The 18,074-nt window shown below is 35.7% G+C and overlaps 1 protein-coding gene across 24 annotated transcripts in view; it reads right to left on the bottom strand.

Moving 5' to 3' along the window:
- The window catches only part of DLG2 (discs large MAGUK scaffold protein 2), a 1,027,745-nt gene that overhangs the window by 505,201 nt on the left and 504,470 nt on the right, over positions 1-18,074 (bottom strand). Inside the window, exon 2 of one of the 24 annotated variants that reach the window (XM_035343480.1) lies at positions 17,901-18,044. The exons of 22 other annotated variants lie outside the window; for them this stretch is intronic. In XM_035343480.1, coding sequence (XP_035199371.1) covers positions 17,901-17,978 — 78 coding nt within the window. In that variant the 5' untranslated portion in view covers positions 17,979-18,044. Of the gene's footprint in view, positions 1-17,900; positions 18,045-18,074 lie in introns of those variants that run through there. One more of the 24 variants, XM_035343493.1, reaches the window with a different exon arrangement.

Below are 18,074 nucleotides of genomic sequence, written 5' to 3' on the forward strand. Positions count from 1 at the left end.
ACAAAATCCCTGCTATGTAACCATGAGTTCATAAGGAGACCATGGTTTTAATAGAAAAATAAAAATTAAAAAAAAAAAAATGAATCTAGGCAGACTGGCAAGACAAAAAGAACAGGAAGCTTAGGACAGCCTCAGTAAATTTCTATGGTAATTCAGTGAAAAATTACTACACAGCATGGTGGGAGAGACACAGAAAGCATTAGAAAAAGAGAAAGATACAGAAAGGTTCATAGGATCACAAAACAGTACTGGAAATAGATGTTCCAGACCCTGTTTATAATATGAGTTTTCACTGAACAAGAATTAAAAAAAAAAAAAAAAAAAAAAAAAGTTACAACCACCCATTCCACTACCTTTTAAAAGACAATAGAGAACAGCTGGGCACTTAGCCTGCCCCAGCTTCTAGAGGGATTAAATCTTTTGGTTCTCATTTTTTTTTTAATGCAAAATATCTTGTAAAAGACATCAAAGGGTCCTTCTGAAAAATCAATACCTCAGTGTTTCAGAATACTACCTTAAAAAGCAGACACTTGAGGTTTTTACTCACTTTTAAAGCTACGATTTTATAGTGCTATTGCCCCAGCCCCATAAGATCAGAACAGGGTTACTGTGGGATGATCAAACTGTTAATGAATGGTGCTAAATAGCTCTATAAGAAAATATCACCAGGCAGTCAACATCTGTTCCAGTTAACATCTTACCTGTTCCAGATAACATTTCAGAAACGTGTTGTATCTGGGCTGGAACAAAAATGAAGTGTAATGAAATACATCAGACTTCATTTTTTAGGCTTTGGACAGGCCTAGATAGTGATTAGCTTGCAAAACTTTTAATTTTGAAGTAAATTCTTACTTCTTATGTTATGCACAGAAAAAGTCTTCTCAGCAAACAAGCACCACTGGAGCCTGCGAGTCTCAAGCTAGCAGCATACCAGATTTGGTCAAACTGATTGGTCCTCATCAACTGACTTGTAGGCCTCAGTAAGTGTGCACTTGCTTGCATGGCATCCTGCTACTCAGCATGGCTCACTTGAGAGCAATCCCATCTGTCAAAATACTTTTTTTTTTTTTTTTTTCCAAAAAGTGTACTTTTGTACCAAGACAGAGTGAAGCACAAGTTTTGTGAATTGCAGAGCAATTCAGTTTTTGCAGTTTCACAGCAGCTGCTAAATGATGTTGCTCGACAATGCTTCCAACAGCATGGTAGCCTGAGTGAATTAATTTCAAAATGATTAAAAAAATAATAATAATCAAAACTATTACCAGGAGATATTTTCTAATAGAAAAGTGGTTTGCTGAAGACGCTTGCAAATCAGAATATGGAACTAGTTGAAACACATGGCAATTTACAGTCATTATGACTTTGCTTACCAAGCACCTTGCTAATCTGGTAAATGGTCATGCTGAAAGTATAGCTGCTTTTTTAATCACTTAGTCTCCAGTGACAAATAAGCTGTAAAATAACTAACCATCAAAGATCTGCCCTCCAGCTACCAACCTCAAGTGACTATGGAATGCCAGCATCTCTTACCCAAAGAGCTTTTTCCAGTGGTCTGGTACATCTTTAATAGCCCAGCCTAAATGAATAGCTGCCTATCAGCATTTTAGTAAACGGGGGGCAACTCTGGGGACAGGCTCAGCTCAAGGCTCATATTCAGGACTCATAACATGATCACTTATCCTTTCTTCCACAGCTGTTCCTTTAAATGATGAGTAAAACTAGTCCAAAGCACATGAGAAATCTACTCTCAAAATCAAGGGGAAAGGGGAACGATGACAAAAGTTACATAAATATTGAAAATTATCTCCCTCACTAGGGATTCTGATTCTGTGAGATATGATGAGGTGCTATTTTTTTTTTTTTTTTTTAACTGTAATTCATGAAAATCACTTATTGTTACTTAGAATTCTATTGAAGTATGTCTTTCTCCTTAGGACCACAAGTTTTCCTTTAGACATTTTAAATATTTGGGAAAACGAGTATTGATGATTAATGAAAAATGTGTACTAATACCATAATCTTAAAAAAAAAAAAAGAAAAAAAGTCAATTTTAAGACAAGAAGTGACAAGTTCCTTATTTGAAACTGCACGTGGTGGGTGCAAAAATCAGTATTCTGCTGTGCACTCTCTTCCCATGTGGTTCTCCCCAGGTCAGGAGCTCTGACCCCCTGAGTTCTGACGTCAATCATTTTGCAGATCTTTTGCTCAAGTTACTAATAACCTTCTACATTATAAATTTAAGGGGATAAATTTAAGAGTATCTTCTTTATCCTTAGCTTAAATGTTCTCATGCACTTCTATCTCACCATACAGATTGCCAGGTTCCCTTAGTGATTGCCTTCCTCTGCCACTTCTATGGTTACATGCTCTTGCCCTTCTCCCTCTATTTTGTGTAATCTCCCTTGGTAATTTTTTGCCCTTTCCTGTTCTTTCAGTTGGTATCTATAGGAAATCGTGTCATCTTCTTATGTCCTAATCTATTTAATGGCACTTAGCTGGCAGGATTCCAAAGCTGAACTCAGTATTCCTGGTCCCATCTCCTAGCTTGCACTTCACTCAGCTCTCACAGGAGCCAGAAATATTATCTGTAAATAAACCATTTCACCGCATAACCCTTTCCACCACCTAAATACGCATTCTCCAGAACAGGGTGACTAGGCAGCCAACCAGTAGTCATACTTTATGTCTTCTTATACAGAAGAAGGAAAATTTACTAATCAAACTCCACATCCAAATAAGTAATCAAATTAGTCTGACTTGCTGTCTTCTTCATCTCTCTTGCAAACTTCTCATTCAGTTCCAGCTCTTCATCACCTTTAATACACAAGATCTTAGGGAAAAAAAAAAAAAAAAAAAAAAAAAAAAAAGTAAATGAACTATCTTTCTAACCTTGATTACTAATAACTTCTCATCTTCTTTCATATCACTTATTCAAATTTGTCAGACTCAGCAGCATGTTGGACACTGGTGCCTATACCAAAAAGCAACTGATTCAGCCCGTTGTATGAAATCACAGATTCAAGTTGGAAGCAAGTAGAACAACTGTAGTAAGTGGTGTCCAAAGTGGTTAGTCCTGGCAAAGCCAGGATCTGAACCCCAAAATTGTGCTGATTGGTTAATCAATGGAAAAAGACTATCAAATTGGTGATGGTGTTTTAATCAGGACACTGCATGGTCAGAATGGAGTGTTTTATTAGCAGGAATGGGTACAAAGAGGGATGAGCTGGACAAACAAGCTACAGCCAGGCACCTGCAAAGCATATTCATGGTCACTCTTCTGTGACACATGATCTAACAGAAAACTTTTGGACCTTCAACATCTGGTCTACAACAGAACAGGCATAACTATGGACCTATCACCCCTATTAACTCTGCTGCAACCCAGCATCAACAACACTAATCACATCTACAATTACAGATTTTAAAGAAAATTACAGAATTATTACAGAAAAAATATTTACAGAAAAAAAAAAGGACATTTCATTAATTTTACTATATTCAGGATATAATTTTTCTTCATTGTACTATGGGTTTGAACACCCCCCACTATTCATCTATAGAGGAAAAAACTTCTTCACTCTGTTGTCAGTGAAAGAGACTGAAGTTATTTCAGGGTGCCATAGTCAGAGAAAGAAAAACGTTTTACAGTCTTGCACTGCCAGATTTATGTGAGGATAACAAAAAGAAGGAGGGTTTCAGGGGAGTAAAATAAAGTTTTGACAGATGCGTGGGAATGACCAGCAAGCACAAGACCATGGAGAACTTGATGAAAGCATGGATAGAAAATATTAATCAACCCTCTACCTGGCAGAAGGGAGAGGAATATCATGTTGTCATTTTTGTAAATTGCTCTTAAATTACAAATATACCAACAGAAAGGCAAGGCTCTTTCTTTGTAAGAGGTCTTGGCAAAGAGACAATCCTGAGGCTAATGCAGATAGGAGAGTTAAAACTGAGTTTGACTTTTGTTCCATATCCCGGATCTTCTACCTCCTCTTTCCAGATTTCCTACAATTTCTTCTACTGACATGAGTTTTTCCTTGGAATTCTTCAGCTCTTGCTTCCAGAAGATTTTTTCCCTTGAACAAGATATAATTGTATTTATCAATAACAAAAAGTAAAAATAAAGTATGCATCTGAGAAGTCAGATAGAGCTGTGATTAAAGGCTGACATTTTTAGCTAGTATGCAAGACTACATTTTCCATTTTTATGTATTCCCTGCAGTAGAACTTGTACAGATATATATGAGTTGGCACCATTCTGTCAATTCTCAGTGTGGCAAATGATTCTGCAGACTGGACGTGATTTTTTTTATAGCAATAAAATACATGAAAATGAGCACCACAGATAAGCCAAACCTTTAACTAGTTTTTCTTGGGATCTGCTTTAAAGAATTCCATAACATACAGTCCCAAATAGAACATTGGTCCAGAAGAGGTGGATATTTTTCAAGGACCATCTTTTCCAGGCTCAAGAATGGTCTATCCCAATAAAAGGTAAGGTAAGAATGGCAGGAGGCCTGCATGGATGAACATCGCTTACTACAAAACTCAGATAAAATAAAAAAAAAATAACAATAAAAAGGCTAATCAAAAAGTGAAAGCAGGGACAGGAGACCTGGGAGGAATATGGAGACACTAAGCATGCAGAGATGGAGTTAGGAAAGCCAAAGGCCATCTGGAGTCAAATCTGGTCAGGGACATGAAGGGCAACAAGAATTATTTCTATAGGTATTCAGCAGCAAATTGTTCTCACTGATAGGACAAGAAGCAATGGGCACAAGCTGAAATGCAGGAAATCCACTTTAAACATCAGATATATTTTTCCCATGGAATCTCCACCTTTGGAGATATTCAAAACCTGACAGGACACCAACCTGAGAAGCTTGTTCTGAGCACAGAGCTAGACTAGACACTCAGTTTGAGCATTTCATCATCTATTTAGCCTTAAGATACACTAACGTACACTTGTCAGCCTCCTTTCTTTAAATTAGGGGAAAAAATTTTTATGTATGGTTTAGTGAGTGACAATGGTAGTAAGGTGACGGCTGTACCAGATGATCTTGGAGGTATTTTCCAACCCTAATGATTCTATTCTATGATTCTATGACAGAAGAAACTTTTAATCTAACATGCACCCTCACAACACAGACAAATCCTAATTCATATATAGCTTTTAGAAAAAGATATACCATATGACCCAGTGAATAATGTGTTCTAGGCTTCACCACACTGGAAGTAGACACACTAGACTTCACAGCTCCTCTAAGTAAACCAGAAGGCTGTACAATGCTCTGTTAAAGCAGCTCTTTTTGGTATAAGCTTTGATTAAGGAAAAGATCTTCACACTGCAATTTAGGGCTTTTCTGAAGAGAAATCCTTGAAAGTGAAAATGAAAAGAAATAAAAACATTTCCAGAGGGACCACCATATTATATCCTAGCACCAGCATAGCAATCACATTTAAAATGCTTTAAACAGTTTGAAAATACTTTCTGCTATTATGGAGAGTATCACAGATGCATATTTAAAGTAAAGAAGAATTCCTAGGAGAATTGTATCTGACCTCCTGCAAAATTTGGCTCATAGACATCCATCCTATAAATCCTAAAATATCATACTTCTATAGCTTCAGTAGGAAAATACTCTTTAGAAAAAAAAAAAAAAAAAGTTCCACTACGTATAACCATGGAAAACATTAGAATCATTAAAAGCTTTTTTATAAAGATAGATGTTTAATTGTATTTGAACATGACTTCTTTTGATTTGACCTTGACTAAACTAAAAGCACATAGAAAAAATTACAGGGAATGTTAGATGTGAGCTATACTAATATCTGGCTAACTGCCTCTGCTGTGAAAGCTCTTTTTATTTTAGTAAAATTTTTTGCACAAAAGCATTTTCCAGAAACTGATGTAGTATGCTCAATACATTTTTATACCCAAGCTTAATTGCAAAAGCTTTTTCATAATAACAAATATTGTCCCAAGCAGAGACTATATTTAATAAATATGCTTATTATTTTCCTTAATGAAAGCAATGTTTAAAAATTGTAGGTAATCCCATTACACTGTACTTCAATTATACAGCCCAGCTCTCCTGCCCTCCTGCTGATAGAGGACTACCTCATCTTAGTTTCCAATTATATACATTAAGCCCTTCCAAAACCACCTTCATTATTACACACAGCATGCTTACTTCTATCAGAGAAAAAGCTGTAATTGGGAAAGAGCAAAATGCATTTTCAAGCCTAAGATAATCACAAGAAAAGTTAATTATGTCAATTAAAATGATCTTCTCTCCACTCAACAAATACGACCTATTTCTACAGAGAAACACAGTAGGACAGGTTCTGATCCTTGATAAACCATGGCATTTCTCCTCAAGTCATTCTTACCAGAAAATCTGTGAGAATGCCAAATTTTGACTTTAAATTATATCCTAATATAAGAAGGGCCAAAAGGGACTCTTAGATGAACCCAGAGAAATCCTCCAAAACACAAACTATGATGTGTTGCATACAGACCCCAAATTAAACCTAGGTATTTCTATGCTTGGATGAAACTGGTAGATATAAGGAGTAAAATCTCCAATAAAACTGACAGTTGTACTTGGTGAAGAATGTCACAGAATCACAGAATGGTTGAGATTAGAAAGGACCTCTGCAGATCATCTAGTCCACTCCCCTTGCTGAAGCAGGGTCACCTAGAGCATAGCCGTATCAGTAGGCAACTAGGTGAAGTTATGAAATACTGACTTTAATTACTTCCCTGCCTCAAGTCTAAGCTTCAAGTGCTAAGATACTGCCACATATAGCAAAAAATGAGCTGTTCACCTCATAGAGCATTAGACAAGGCATCATACAGGAGGTTGACAGATCCTGTAATTGCACAGGCCCAACCTTTAGGCCCTTAGGTTGCAGAAAGAAGACAAGATGAACCCCAGTTCTCCTTATTAGCTGCTTCTGGTAGTTAATTTTCCTTCCTCTGCACACTGTACCTTACGTCGGCATTAAACTTGGTTGGCCTCTGCCATTTCACCCCTTTTTAGAACTCTGACGAAGTTTTCAAAAGCCTGCTCATTCCCATATTTTTGCAATATCTAATTGTGCTAACACAGCTATCCACAATCTTCCTTTTGCTGAGTTAAGCTTTTTCCATCCCTTACAACGACTTATTTAGACCATTTTACAATCTACTTTGGAACATTTCTCAAAGTATTTGATGTTATTGTTCTATGGGCACCAAAAGTAGATGTAATATTCCAGAGAGTTTATATTTCAAATTGCCACATATAAGCTCGGTGGCATAAATACCAACACTTACACCAGGTAGTTTAAGTAGTTCTTTGTTTACACTAAATTTATACTTTTTTCTCTTACACATCCTAGCAATTTGCTGTATAAAATTGGTACAGACCATTGACAATATGACAATAGAATTCAAATATAGAGGATTTTCAGTTTTTATAGGGAAACTCTTCTTCTCCTAAAAGTTCCAACACCTTAGTTTCTTTTATCCTGATTTGGTTTTTCCTTATCAGTGGGTAACTTTGTTAGAGAATTCGGATCACTGCCAAAGATGTTTACTTCAATTTTGTTTCCAGACCTAAATTAGATTCCTTCTAAATACTAAATTAGATTATTAATCAGTTAAAATCTAAATCTCCATTATTAATTTACTAGAAACAATACAGCAGCTTGTAAAACATTTATGCGGCAGTAAACAGAGAGCTACTTTGCAGAGATCATGACATGCCTAATTTACTACACAACTAAATATTTAATTACAATTGGTGGTAAAGCTGAAGGTGTTTTGTTGAAATTAAACAATCTTTTTAATGATAAAAAGTCTTAACTGTATTTTGTGCAGCAATGGTAAATTTCTAAAACAAGCAAACAGGCTTCCTTTTGTGGACTTTCCCTTACCAGTTAAGTGAAGAATCATGTACTTTGCTAACCAACTTACTACTTACAGATAGGTCTGTTCCCCAATGTATTTTCAACAAAATATAAGTTTAAAACAACATTTTAAATTAATTGAAAAGATAATGCACTTCACTTCCCTGTTGAAATAAAAGTTGGAGGAAAAATTATGTTCTGTACAGCATCTTATGTTTTGCATTTGCAATCTGATATTCTTGACTCAATGCCTTTCTTGCTAACATTACCATCTTGAAATAGAGTAACACTGTTTAACTTTACGTACATACATTTTTTGTTGTTTTTGTTTCAGATTCAAGATCAAAATTTTCAAAATTTCTCAGGTAAAGTCCTTTAAATGCATTTATGTATCAAGATACAGATTAAATGTTTGGCCATTCAGCAGTTTAGGAAACAACACTTGGATCTTTTCTCAATGCAGATATATAATTACTAATGTTGAACGCAGCCAGCAAGTAATGATATCTAGCATATTTTTTAAAGGTGAGCTTTCAAACAGGTATTCTTAGGTCAATAAATGTAGCTGAATGCTTCAGAAATTATCAAAGGTACAGATAAATAGATAATGAGGAATTCCTTTAAATAATAATAATAATAATATTTCCCTTGAGATAAAGATTCATTCATTCAATAGAATACACCAAGGAACGAACAGGCTGTAAGCAGAGCCCTGAAAACAAGCAGCAGCAAACAGGATCAGTTTCATTTAGTCCTGAATATCCATTTCAAAACAGCAAATTGATACTTCTTTACTGTCAAGATGCTTTTGTTAACAACGGAATTTCCTGACCCTTTGCTACCTTATAAAGATGAAGGACAGCCTTGTCAAAAATAAACCACCACATTTTTTTTTTAAAAGGTATTCTGCTAAGAAAACCAGAACTGCTTGCATGTATCCCATCAGCTAACTAGAAAACATCATATTTAGAAAATAGGAAAATATATGCTAATCTCCCAGGGAGTGTGTTAAAGCCAATACAACTGACATTTACTACTGAACATTCTCACAGAAGGCAAAATATTATAAGAGAATGTACATCTTAGTTTTCCAATTTTCCTACATCTTAATTATGTCTCAAGGCTAAAGAATGCTTCAAAGGTGGATAAAGTATCATGATAAAGCTGTTTAAGGCTAAACTGAATAAAGAAGTATATACTTGGTAGCAGGCCTCTCATTACACTTCGGCATCTAATTCATTAGCTTAATAACATGACCTTGCTTATCAAGGTAACAACTTCTCAAGCAAATTTTTAGAAGGTAAGTGGTATCACTGGTATTAATCAATCTATGCTCTGTTTAAACACTGCTGCATAGAATAGGGAAGAAGGACCTAATGGAAGACAGATTGAAATAAATTGAAAATTCTTATTCTAGGATGGAAACATGGAGTTTTCATGCAAAGTTTTATACTCAGATCCAATTCTAGTTTAATAATGACAAAGTTTTTGCTCTGCTGAGCTTCAGGAAAGGCGCATGATAGCCTCAGACTAGTTAATACTGTCTAAGATTAATTAATTGATTAACTAATAGGATAGCTGAACATAATGAGTCAACTCAGCATAGTGTTGGTATCATCACCAGTTGCATCAAAAGAGCTGAGTTGTGTAAGCTGTGTGGCTTCATATATTTCTGCATCTAAAGGCTGCCATTTGTGAACAAACTTGCAATGCACACGTGTGTGTTTGGGAGGGGGGAGGGGAGGGAGAAATATGGGAACCTTGTTTTGCTGATTTACTATGATATTTATATGTAAGCCATTGTGAAAAAGAGAGCTTCAGTCCTTAGAACAGTTTGTGAATACTTCGCATGACATTACCTCCTGCCTGGGGTAAAAACTATCATATTCCACATATGAGAGAATCAAGGGATTAGCTAAAATCTCTTATCTGAAGCTGTTAACATATATTAAAGCTATAACCACAAGTTTATCACCAAGCTTACCCTGACACACATCAATGTTTTAACCAGCATGTGGCAGAGAATTATTTTTTTTAATGGTGGAAAGAAAAAAGTGCCTCATTTAAAATAAACTGTCTTGAGAATCATATTACATGACAATACTTCTACATTTTACTACAGCTACACATACTCTTCTTTGACAGGGTATCTTCCAGTGGCAGCAAGTTACATACATACCAGCTGCAATGTCTTAAATAGTATACTAAAAATGTGTAAAGTATAGTTTGAGAATTTACCTTAGGAACTAAAAGAGAATTCCCATAGCTCAGTTTTCTCCAGGGACACTGATGCCAAAGGACAGATTGTTTCTTGTCAGTGCTTCAGACTGATCTCTATTTGCAAACAGTGAGCAATGCCAAATGCAATTCAGTGCACAAATCAAACACGTATTTTATTATGCACTGTTTTGAATTGCATATTCAGGATAAAGAGGCAAGTAATGCCAAAAAAAACACACCATACTTGCACATCATAAAAGCCATTTTCATAATATACTTGAACACTGCATAAAAATGCAAAGAAATAAAACAATTCCAATAAAATAATGAGCACCTTATGAATTAAATATGCTACACACTGGGATTTAAAAGAACATGATATAAAATGTAGACCAAGTCCAACTAAAGTTACAAATAAATAGATATACTACTATTTTTTTTAATATGGTAACAATAAATCAAGATTATTTACTGAATGCAAACAGGAAAGAGAAACATTTTTATTCTTCATTGAAAAAAACAGAACAGCTTGTAGCCTATGATAATAAAACCACATTTGCTAGAAGAGATTCAAACCGAGTCACAGCACGAGCACTAGCAGTAGCAATTAATACAGCCATTGGCATGGCAATTGTTTTCTGAATGTTTACTTAAAAACAAGATGGACAGGAAGACAAGGTATAATTTAACTGGTAGAGTTCCTTAATCTCATTTTAAGATGATCACAACACTGGCTAAATCAGGAAAGGCAAAGCTGTTTTAAGCAACATGCTGAAGAGCATGAACGTGGATAAAAAGCCATGCTGTACCTGACTGGCCAGCGCACCAGTGTACATGCCCAAATGATGTGGCACGAGGAAGAAGAGGCATCATCAATGTATGACAGCCAGCTAGTAATTGAGTCCTCTTAGATTAAATTGGAGTGAAAGAGAAAATATATTCTGTTCTTTCCAAACAGTTCTCCTATAGCTGAATAATCAACTATCTCTTCAATCAATATTTCTTCAATTCAAGATGATTTAAATAATAATCCCCATTAATTGTTATGGCAGGTGCTAGGTCTATGAAGGCAGAATAGGCAAGCAAAAGAAGAAGAAAAATCCTTCACAGATGGAAAAAAAAAAAATAGAAAAAGAAAAAAGAAAAAGATGAATTTGAAATAAAGGATTGCACAGGATTAACTTCAGTAGTTTATTATTCATCAGTATCTTGTTTTAAAAACATCACTCTTCCATTTTTGCAAGATTAGTTGAATTTATTTATTATTATTATTATGGTGATGGTGAGGTGAAAGTGAATTATAAGTATAATAAATCTCTACTTAAGAAGCTTATTCCTACTGTTATATATTAATCATGGTGCACATGGGATCATAACCAACTGCAAATAAGAAAAGAGAGGGGGGAGGGAGAGAAGAGTTGAGTAGCTATATGCTCATGGATTAAATCACAATATGAGAAAATGCCATAGAATTCCAACTGTGCTAAAGCAAAAGGCACAACGAGCTCTGGGTATAAAATGAACTCGCATATTTTTTCTCTACACAGTTTTGTGCTAAAAGATCTTTCCATAAAAATGTAAAATAGAGCACTTACAAACTCCATTTGAAGATTACTCCAGTGGTCTGACATAACTCTGGCATCTGTTCAAACAGGTAGTTCTACAAATAAGTGATACTGTTGTCATCCCATTTAATCTGATCAGCGTGGGCGCTCCTTTGCCCAAATTCAAGTAAAACTGTCCAGCTGCCCTTAGTGCTTGTGGCAGCTACGTGAGATGTCCCTTAGCGAAGAAGTCATTTCACCTTTAGCCAAGGCAATAACTACACCTGCAAGTTTCATCACTTCATCACAACCCCAGTGGATGGGAAACAATTTGATGACATCTGGTTTGAAAGAGAGCACATACTGAGAAATCTAAAGTTGCTATAGTACACATGTAAATACTGCAGCAAAGAGAGCTTAGGTTGTTTGGAATTCTTTATATATATATGTGTGTGTGTGTGCATAAGACATGTAATGAAAAACATGTTTATCTGGTATTATATTCTATGATTTCTTAATCACAGTTTCTATTCTTTGATGCGTGCAGTTATTGGTTCAAGTAAATTTTTCATCTGTCTTTCAAACTAGATTGCTGGACAGCTTCTTGTAAGCGAAATAAAAATTAAACAAGAATACATAGCTTAGATAAGCCTACTCTGCAATTAGCTGCATTAGAATATGGATATGAGAATCATCTGGATATCAAGTGTCATCTTAACATGAAGAGTTAATTGTCACTATTCCTAGAACATCGTCAGAAAAATGATTAAATACTCTTGCATTTACAGACAACTTTTTTGTTACGCATCCCAGTTTTGTTAACCTTTTAGGGCAAATTTTCCTGCTTTTTTTGGAAATATTTATTTGTAGGCTGCCAGTCTACCAAGTGGTTATTTGACTTACCCCCAAATGACTCTAAATCAAAGCCCACAGTGCGATAACATTTTCTGGTCTGTGTTCTACTATCTAGTCTGCACTACATTACATTTAAGCTACTCACATTAATACTGTTCAGTTTGTGAACGTTGCTTATGGATAATCTTTATTTACAGTTGACAGTCAGAAACTATGTCATATATGTCTATATATACACCTTTTTAAGAGTTAAACTGCTTCTGTCTTGAATTATAAACTGAATAAATGAGTTAAACTGGAATGATAAACTAAGACTTGTGAGGGAAAGATGACATATTTTCAAATACAGGACATCGTTTCTTAGAACTGTTAACACCATAAAAGCACTTTGGTATCTAACAGCCAGAAAGGGTTCTAACAATGCTATTTTTTAAAATAAGGGTGAAAATCAACTGTCATTTAAACACTTCACATGGGTGCTGTTATTCTGTTGCTAAAAAGTACAGAAGGAGAAAGCTCCTTTTAAAGTGATTTTCCTCTTCTGATGTAAAAACTCAACAAAATGACCAATTCTAATGGTGTTTATAATTTGGGTCTCATGGTTCAAACATGCTCCACTTCTGAACAAGCTTAAAAACCAGCACTCAGCTTCCCCTTTGAAATTAAATAATAGGGTTACTCTGGCAAATATTTCCCCACTTTTAATATTGAACCTTGAAACCCAAATTCTATCAATATAATGAAGCATTATCAGAAGGTTTTTCACAGTGCTTTAGCTCACCCTCTCAGATCAACATGATTAATTGCTCAGTTACTTTTCGGTACCTCTTCCAATCATTTAGAGTACTTATTTTTATAGCATAACCGCATGCAGTTAACATCTCTCGATTTCTGCTTGATTGTGGTTTAATGAGAAAAATTCAAGACATCAATCTTTGTCTTAAGTTATTCTAGTTCTGATGTTTAAATGATCACGTTTACTGTCATAACAATAATCCTTTCATGAGACAATTTCAAAGCATTTTAATAACTTTAATAAAACAGGTAAGAGCAGAGTTGCCTTGAAAGGAGTTCAGTTGTTTCCAGGCAATATTATTGGCAGCACTCCCTGCACACTAAATATCTCCTACTTGAGGGCAGGAGTAGCACTAGCAATCAAGCCAATGCAACCGCACTGAGGTAGAAGTTGTAGATAACTGCAACACATGCCAGAAAGAGTTTATAATTCAGCTTAATAAATACAATGAAATATAAGGAACTTTGGCACTTTAGTTTTCCATAGTAAACCAAGAACATTATCAGGCTTTATCCCATTTTACTTTGAAAAGTTTTAACCAGGACAAGCTAGGGGACACGTTCAATTTTCCAAAGTTCTGAGTTTTTCAAAATCTTTTGTTCTATTTTTCAATTAAAATAAGGCTTTTGATATATCATAAAAACATGCCCTGCATAAAAATACCGGTGCACAACCATCTAACACCAAAGAACCATTATTGCCATGGTTAGGACACTTAAGACTCCAGTTCATCCAGTTCTTCTCATGTTTTCTCTGCTTTCAGATGAAAACTTAAAAGTAAGAGTTAAGTGGGTTAAGAGAAGTGGGTTAAGTGTTGATATGTGTCTTAAAAACTAGCAGGATGACCTTAACTTTCATGGGCGGGATCAATGAGACACTGCCCTACCACAGGGTCAGGGTTTGGCTTAGATTCAGGTTGGAAATGAGGATACATTTCTTCTCAAAAGGAGTAGATGGGCATTGGAATGGGTTGCCCAGGGAAGTGATGGAGTCACCGCCCCGGAGGGTGTTTAAGGAAAGGTTGGACGTGGTACTTTTAGGGACGTGGTTTATTGGGTGATAATGGTGGTAGGGGGATGGTTGGACCAGATGATCTTGGAGGTCTTTTCCAACCTTAATGATGCTATGATTAGCTAACTACAGCCTCCAAGGAAATACTGGGCTGAAGGGGAAGCAATGACTGGAAGTACAGGACAGAAGCAGCAGTGCTGGCACTCAGCAGTAGGTACTGGTTGGGGAGATGAGAAAACCTGCCCAAGAGCTACCACAAGTCCTAACGAGATCAGGTTCACCTCTTCTCTTTGGCCTCCCAACTTTTTGCCATTTATTAGCACCTTTTACCCTTTCTCTTTGTCTTCACCAAGCCCCAGATACAGCTTCTGTAGCACAAACCAAATTGCGGTTCCTGAGAAACACTAACCCAGAAGCTGTATGGGTCTCACAAGTCCAAGAAATAGCCTTCCAAATGAGTGGGAAATATCTGTATGCCAACTCTTCCAGCACAGGGACCACCATTTTCAAGTATGGGGAGATGGCAGGCAGAGCGAGATGGGGAGCAGGAGTAGATGGGAACTCCAGCTTAAGAAAAGATGGGGAGCTCTGGAGATGCACAAGCATGTGGGAACCCATCCGTGTTACCACACAACCAGACATCCTCATGCAGGCAAAGAGCATGCGGTGCACAGGAGCACCGCACTGCCACAGAGCTTTCTTAGCTCTTTCCACAAAGGACTGCCTTGGTCATCCTCCTTTCTCCCACATTTGTGTGCACCCACTGGCACTGCGTGTTCCATTTCACATCTTGGAAGCTGTTTCTCTAAACAGTCACCTGGGAGATCCAAATTCAGGTGTTCTTTTAGTATGATTCATGACTGATCTCTAACATTTTAAGGAGCTGCTCTGTCAGGTTGTGCATGTGTGTGTGCACAAATAAATCCATGCTATAGACTTCATTCTCCCCACCTCTCAATTTTCATCTTGGCCCTAAAAAAACAAATAGGCTCCTGAGAAATTTCTATTTCTCAGAAATACTTCTTAAAAAAAAAAAAAAATTATTGGCTTGTTCTTGTCTAAATAACTTCAGCATAATAGAAAATCTGTCATGAAGCCACACTCTTCAGATGCTTGCTATACAGATTTTAACAGCAAGAAACTCTTCGTACGCACATAGGCCATTAGAAATTATTGCAGTATATTATCTCCAAAAGCACATTAAGAAAACAATGTTTAATTCAAATCATGTACACAGAGGAAAAGCTAATTATTCTTCCAGGAAAAAAAAAAAAAAAAAGTAACGTAAAACTTCATAATAATTCAATTATTAGACCATTATGAAAAAAAAAAAAAAAAAGAGAGAGAAAAACAAGAAAGAAGATTCATGCAATTAAATGTTATTTTTAATTTACTTGTTGACATACATATTTCCATATCTCTTTTCTGCTGTTACCAAGGTATTGTACTGAAGATGTCAGTGTTGATCAGCTTCCAATTATCAATAGCACTTATTGCAATAGCATCCTGCTAGGAATGGGATTTTTTGACTTTGCTGGAGTATGTCATTGATTTATAGGAGGGAAAAAATAAGTAATTAAATCATGAAAAGTAAGACCTGACTATGGAATAAAGTTCCAAGAAAGGAATATTATTTTTGCCTTAAGACAATTAGCAGTTTACAAGATGTTTTCTTGGATACTTACTCTCTTATGGCAAAAATAAAATTCCATTGCAAACATGTGAATAGCATGCTCAAGATGCATGCAGAACAAAAACCTAAAAATTATGAGGTATGGCTTCAAAGCTTGAATAGCACTGAACTGAGTTGTCTCAATTATTTTGAAAGTCCTATAAAGCTGCATAAGTAGTAATATGATAGATTTATAAACAAATATTTGTGAATACCTTAAGAGGGAAAGAAAAAGCTAAAATTTTTATAGCGTTCTTTTAGACTATGTTGCAAGATTCTATGAAGAAAAATATATTTTCTTAGTGAATATTCTGGCACTGTCTTAGACAATTTTGCAAGGTCATTGGAATAGTCTGTATACATATGTGCCTTAAACAACCCATACTAAACATGTTTTTAAGGCCGCTGAGTGAGCTCCATTGTGTCAGGGACGGAATGTGTCCACTCATCCTGCCTCTGTCATCTTGGAGGAAGCCTGAAAGCAAATGTTCCTCTGGAGGGAGCCCCTCAGAAATAAAGAAGATCCAGTCTGCAACTTTTTTTCCTCCCATAGCAACATGCAAACAACAGGAGAGTTTACATGATTACCCTTTTTGTTGAAATATGTTTAACAAAGAAAGTTTGACAGTGCCACGTACAGCTAACTGCATTTTTATTTTCTTCATTCTTCATTTCTATTTTTCTTCATGGTGTGAAACATAAACCACTTTTGTTTGGATAACTTCCCAATGGCTTGGATGTTTAAATTTTAGAATTACCATTGAGCACCTATTCAACCACTAGGAATACTTTGCAGAAAAAGTAAATGTCTGTCACCTTTCCCAACCATAAATATAAAAATGTATTTTTGCTAATCCTTTTCACTACGTAAAGAGCTTTTTCAGCTACAGATGAATCCAGGCAATGGATAATTACTTACTGGATCGGTGACTGCATTACATAGCATAAGATATATCAAAGACATAATAAAACAACCCATTTATAAATTCTTTGACTACATCAAAGACAGCAAGGAAAAGAGGAAGCCATCATTATCAGACTAATGAGGCAACTTTATAACATTACATTTAAGTTTTTTCACACAACCTGAAGCCGAGTTTCACAAAAGAGGATTTAGTCCCATTTTGAAAGTGGTTTGTCTTTAATTTAGACCTGCATTCCAGTTTTGTCTACTAACTAAATGCTTCTTATATTTACAACAAAAGGCAACTGCCTTGATATCCCCCAATTACCACTACTGTAAATCCTAAAACAATTAAAGTTTTGCTCATGGACAAAGAAGGCAGAAGAATCTTACCTACGAGGGCTTCCAGAAAACAGCTGATTAAACAGTTAAATTTTATGAGAAGAAAAATATTGGAAAAGATAGCACTGGCCAATTTTACATGCCTTTAAAAAAAAAAAAAAAAAAAAAAAAAAAAAAACACTTATCTTTTTAAATAAAAGGGATCCAAGCTGCAGCATAGTTTCAACAAGTATTGTGAAAAAATAACCCAAACATTATTACATTCTTGTTGGTCCCACACTAGAAAAAAATATACATACAAGCAGCAAGTAATCAATGGTTGTCTGAAGAGCCTAACATTATACTAATAAAAATAATGCAGCACAGCAACAAGTTCACTGGAGTGCTCCCTTAACAGACAACATACCAGATGTACAGCTGTTTACCTTGCAAAAAGGAAATAAAAATAAAAAATAAAGGGGGATAAAGACTTTTCCAATGATCTTTTCCTCAGCATTTAATAACTAATATGCAAAGCAGTCAAGGATTCTTGCATGAAATCATGAATAGCAATAGGTCATTTTTCACTGTATTAAAAAAGCTAACCAGATACACAACGGGATGCCAGCAGGCAGTTTGCATTAGACATAAGGCTTTATATTCCCACTAGGAACATACCTTCTCTGTTTTTGCTTTCCTGGCATTATGCACAAACCTGCGTCCCAGCTTCTTGGCATACCAGATAGAGGCAAACATTGTAGTGATGAAGATTTCAGTCTGAATATGCAGCACACACGCACGCAGGAAAAAAAAAAAAAAAAAAAAAAAAAAAAAAAAAAAAAAAAAAAAAAA

This window comes from Oxyura jamaicensis, chromosome 1, assembly GCF_011077185.1.
Source record: "Oxyura jamaicensis isolate SHBP4307 breed ruddy duck chromosome 1, BPBGC_Ojam_1.0, whole genome shotgun sequence".
Classification (NCBI taxonomy): domain Eukaryota; kingdom Metazoa; phylum Chordata; class Aves; order Anseriformes; family Anatidae; genus Oxyura; species Oxyura jamaicensis.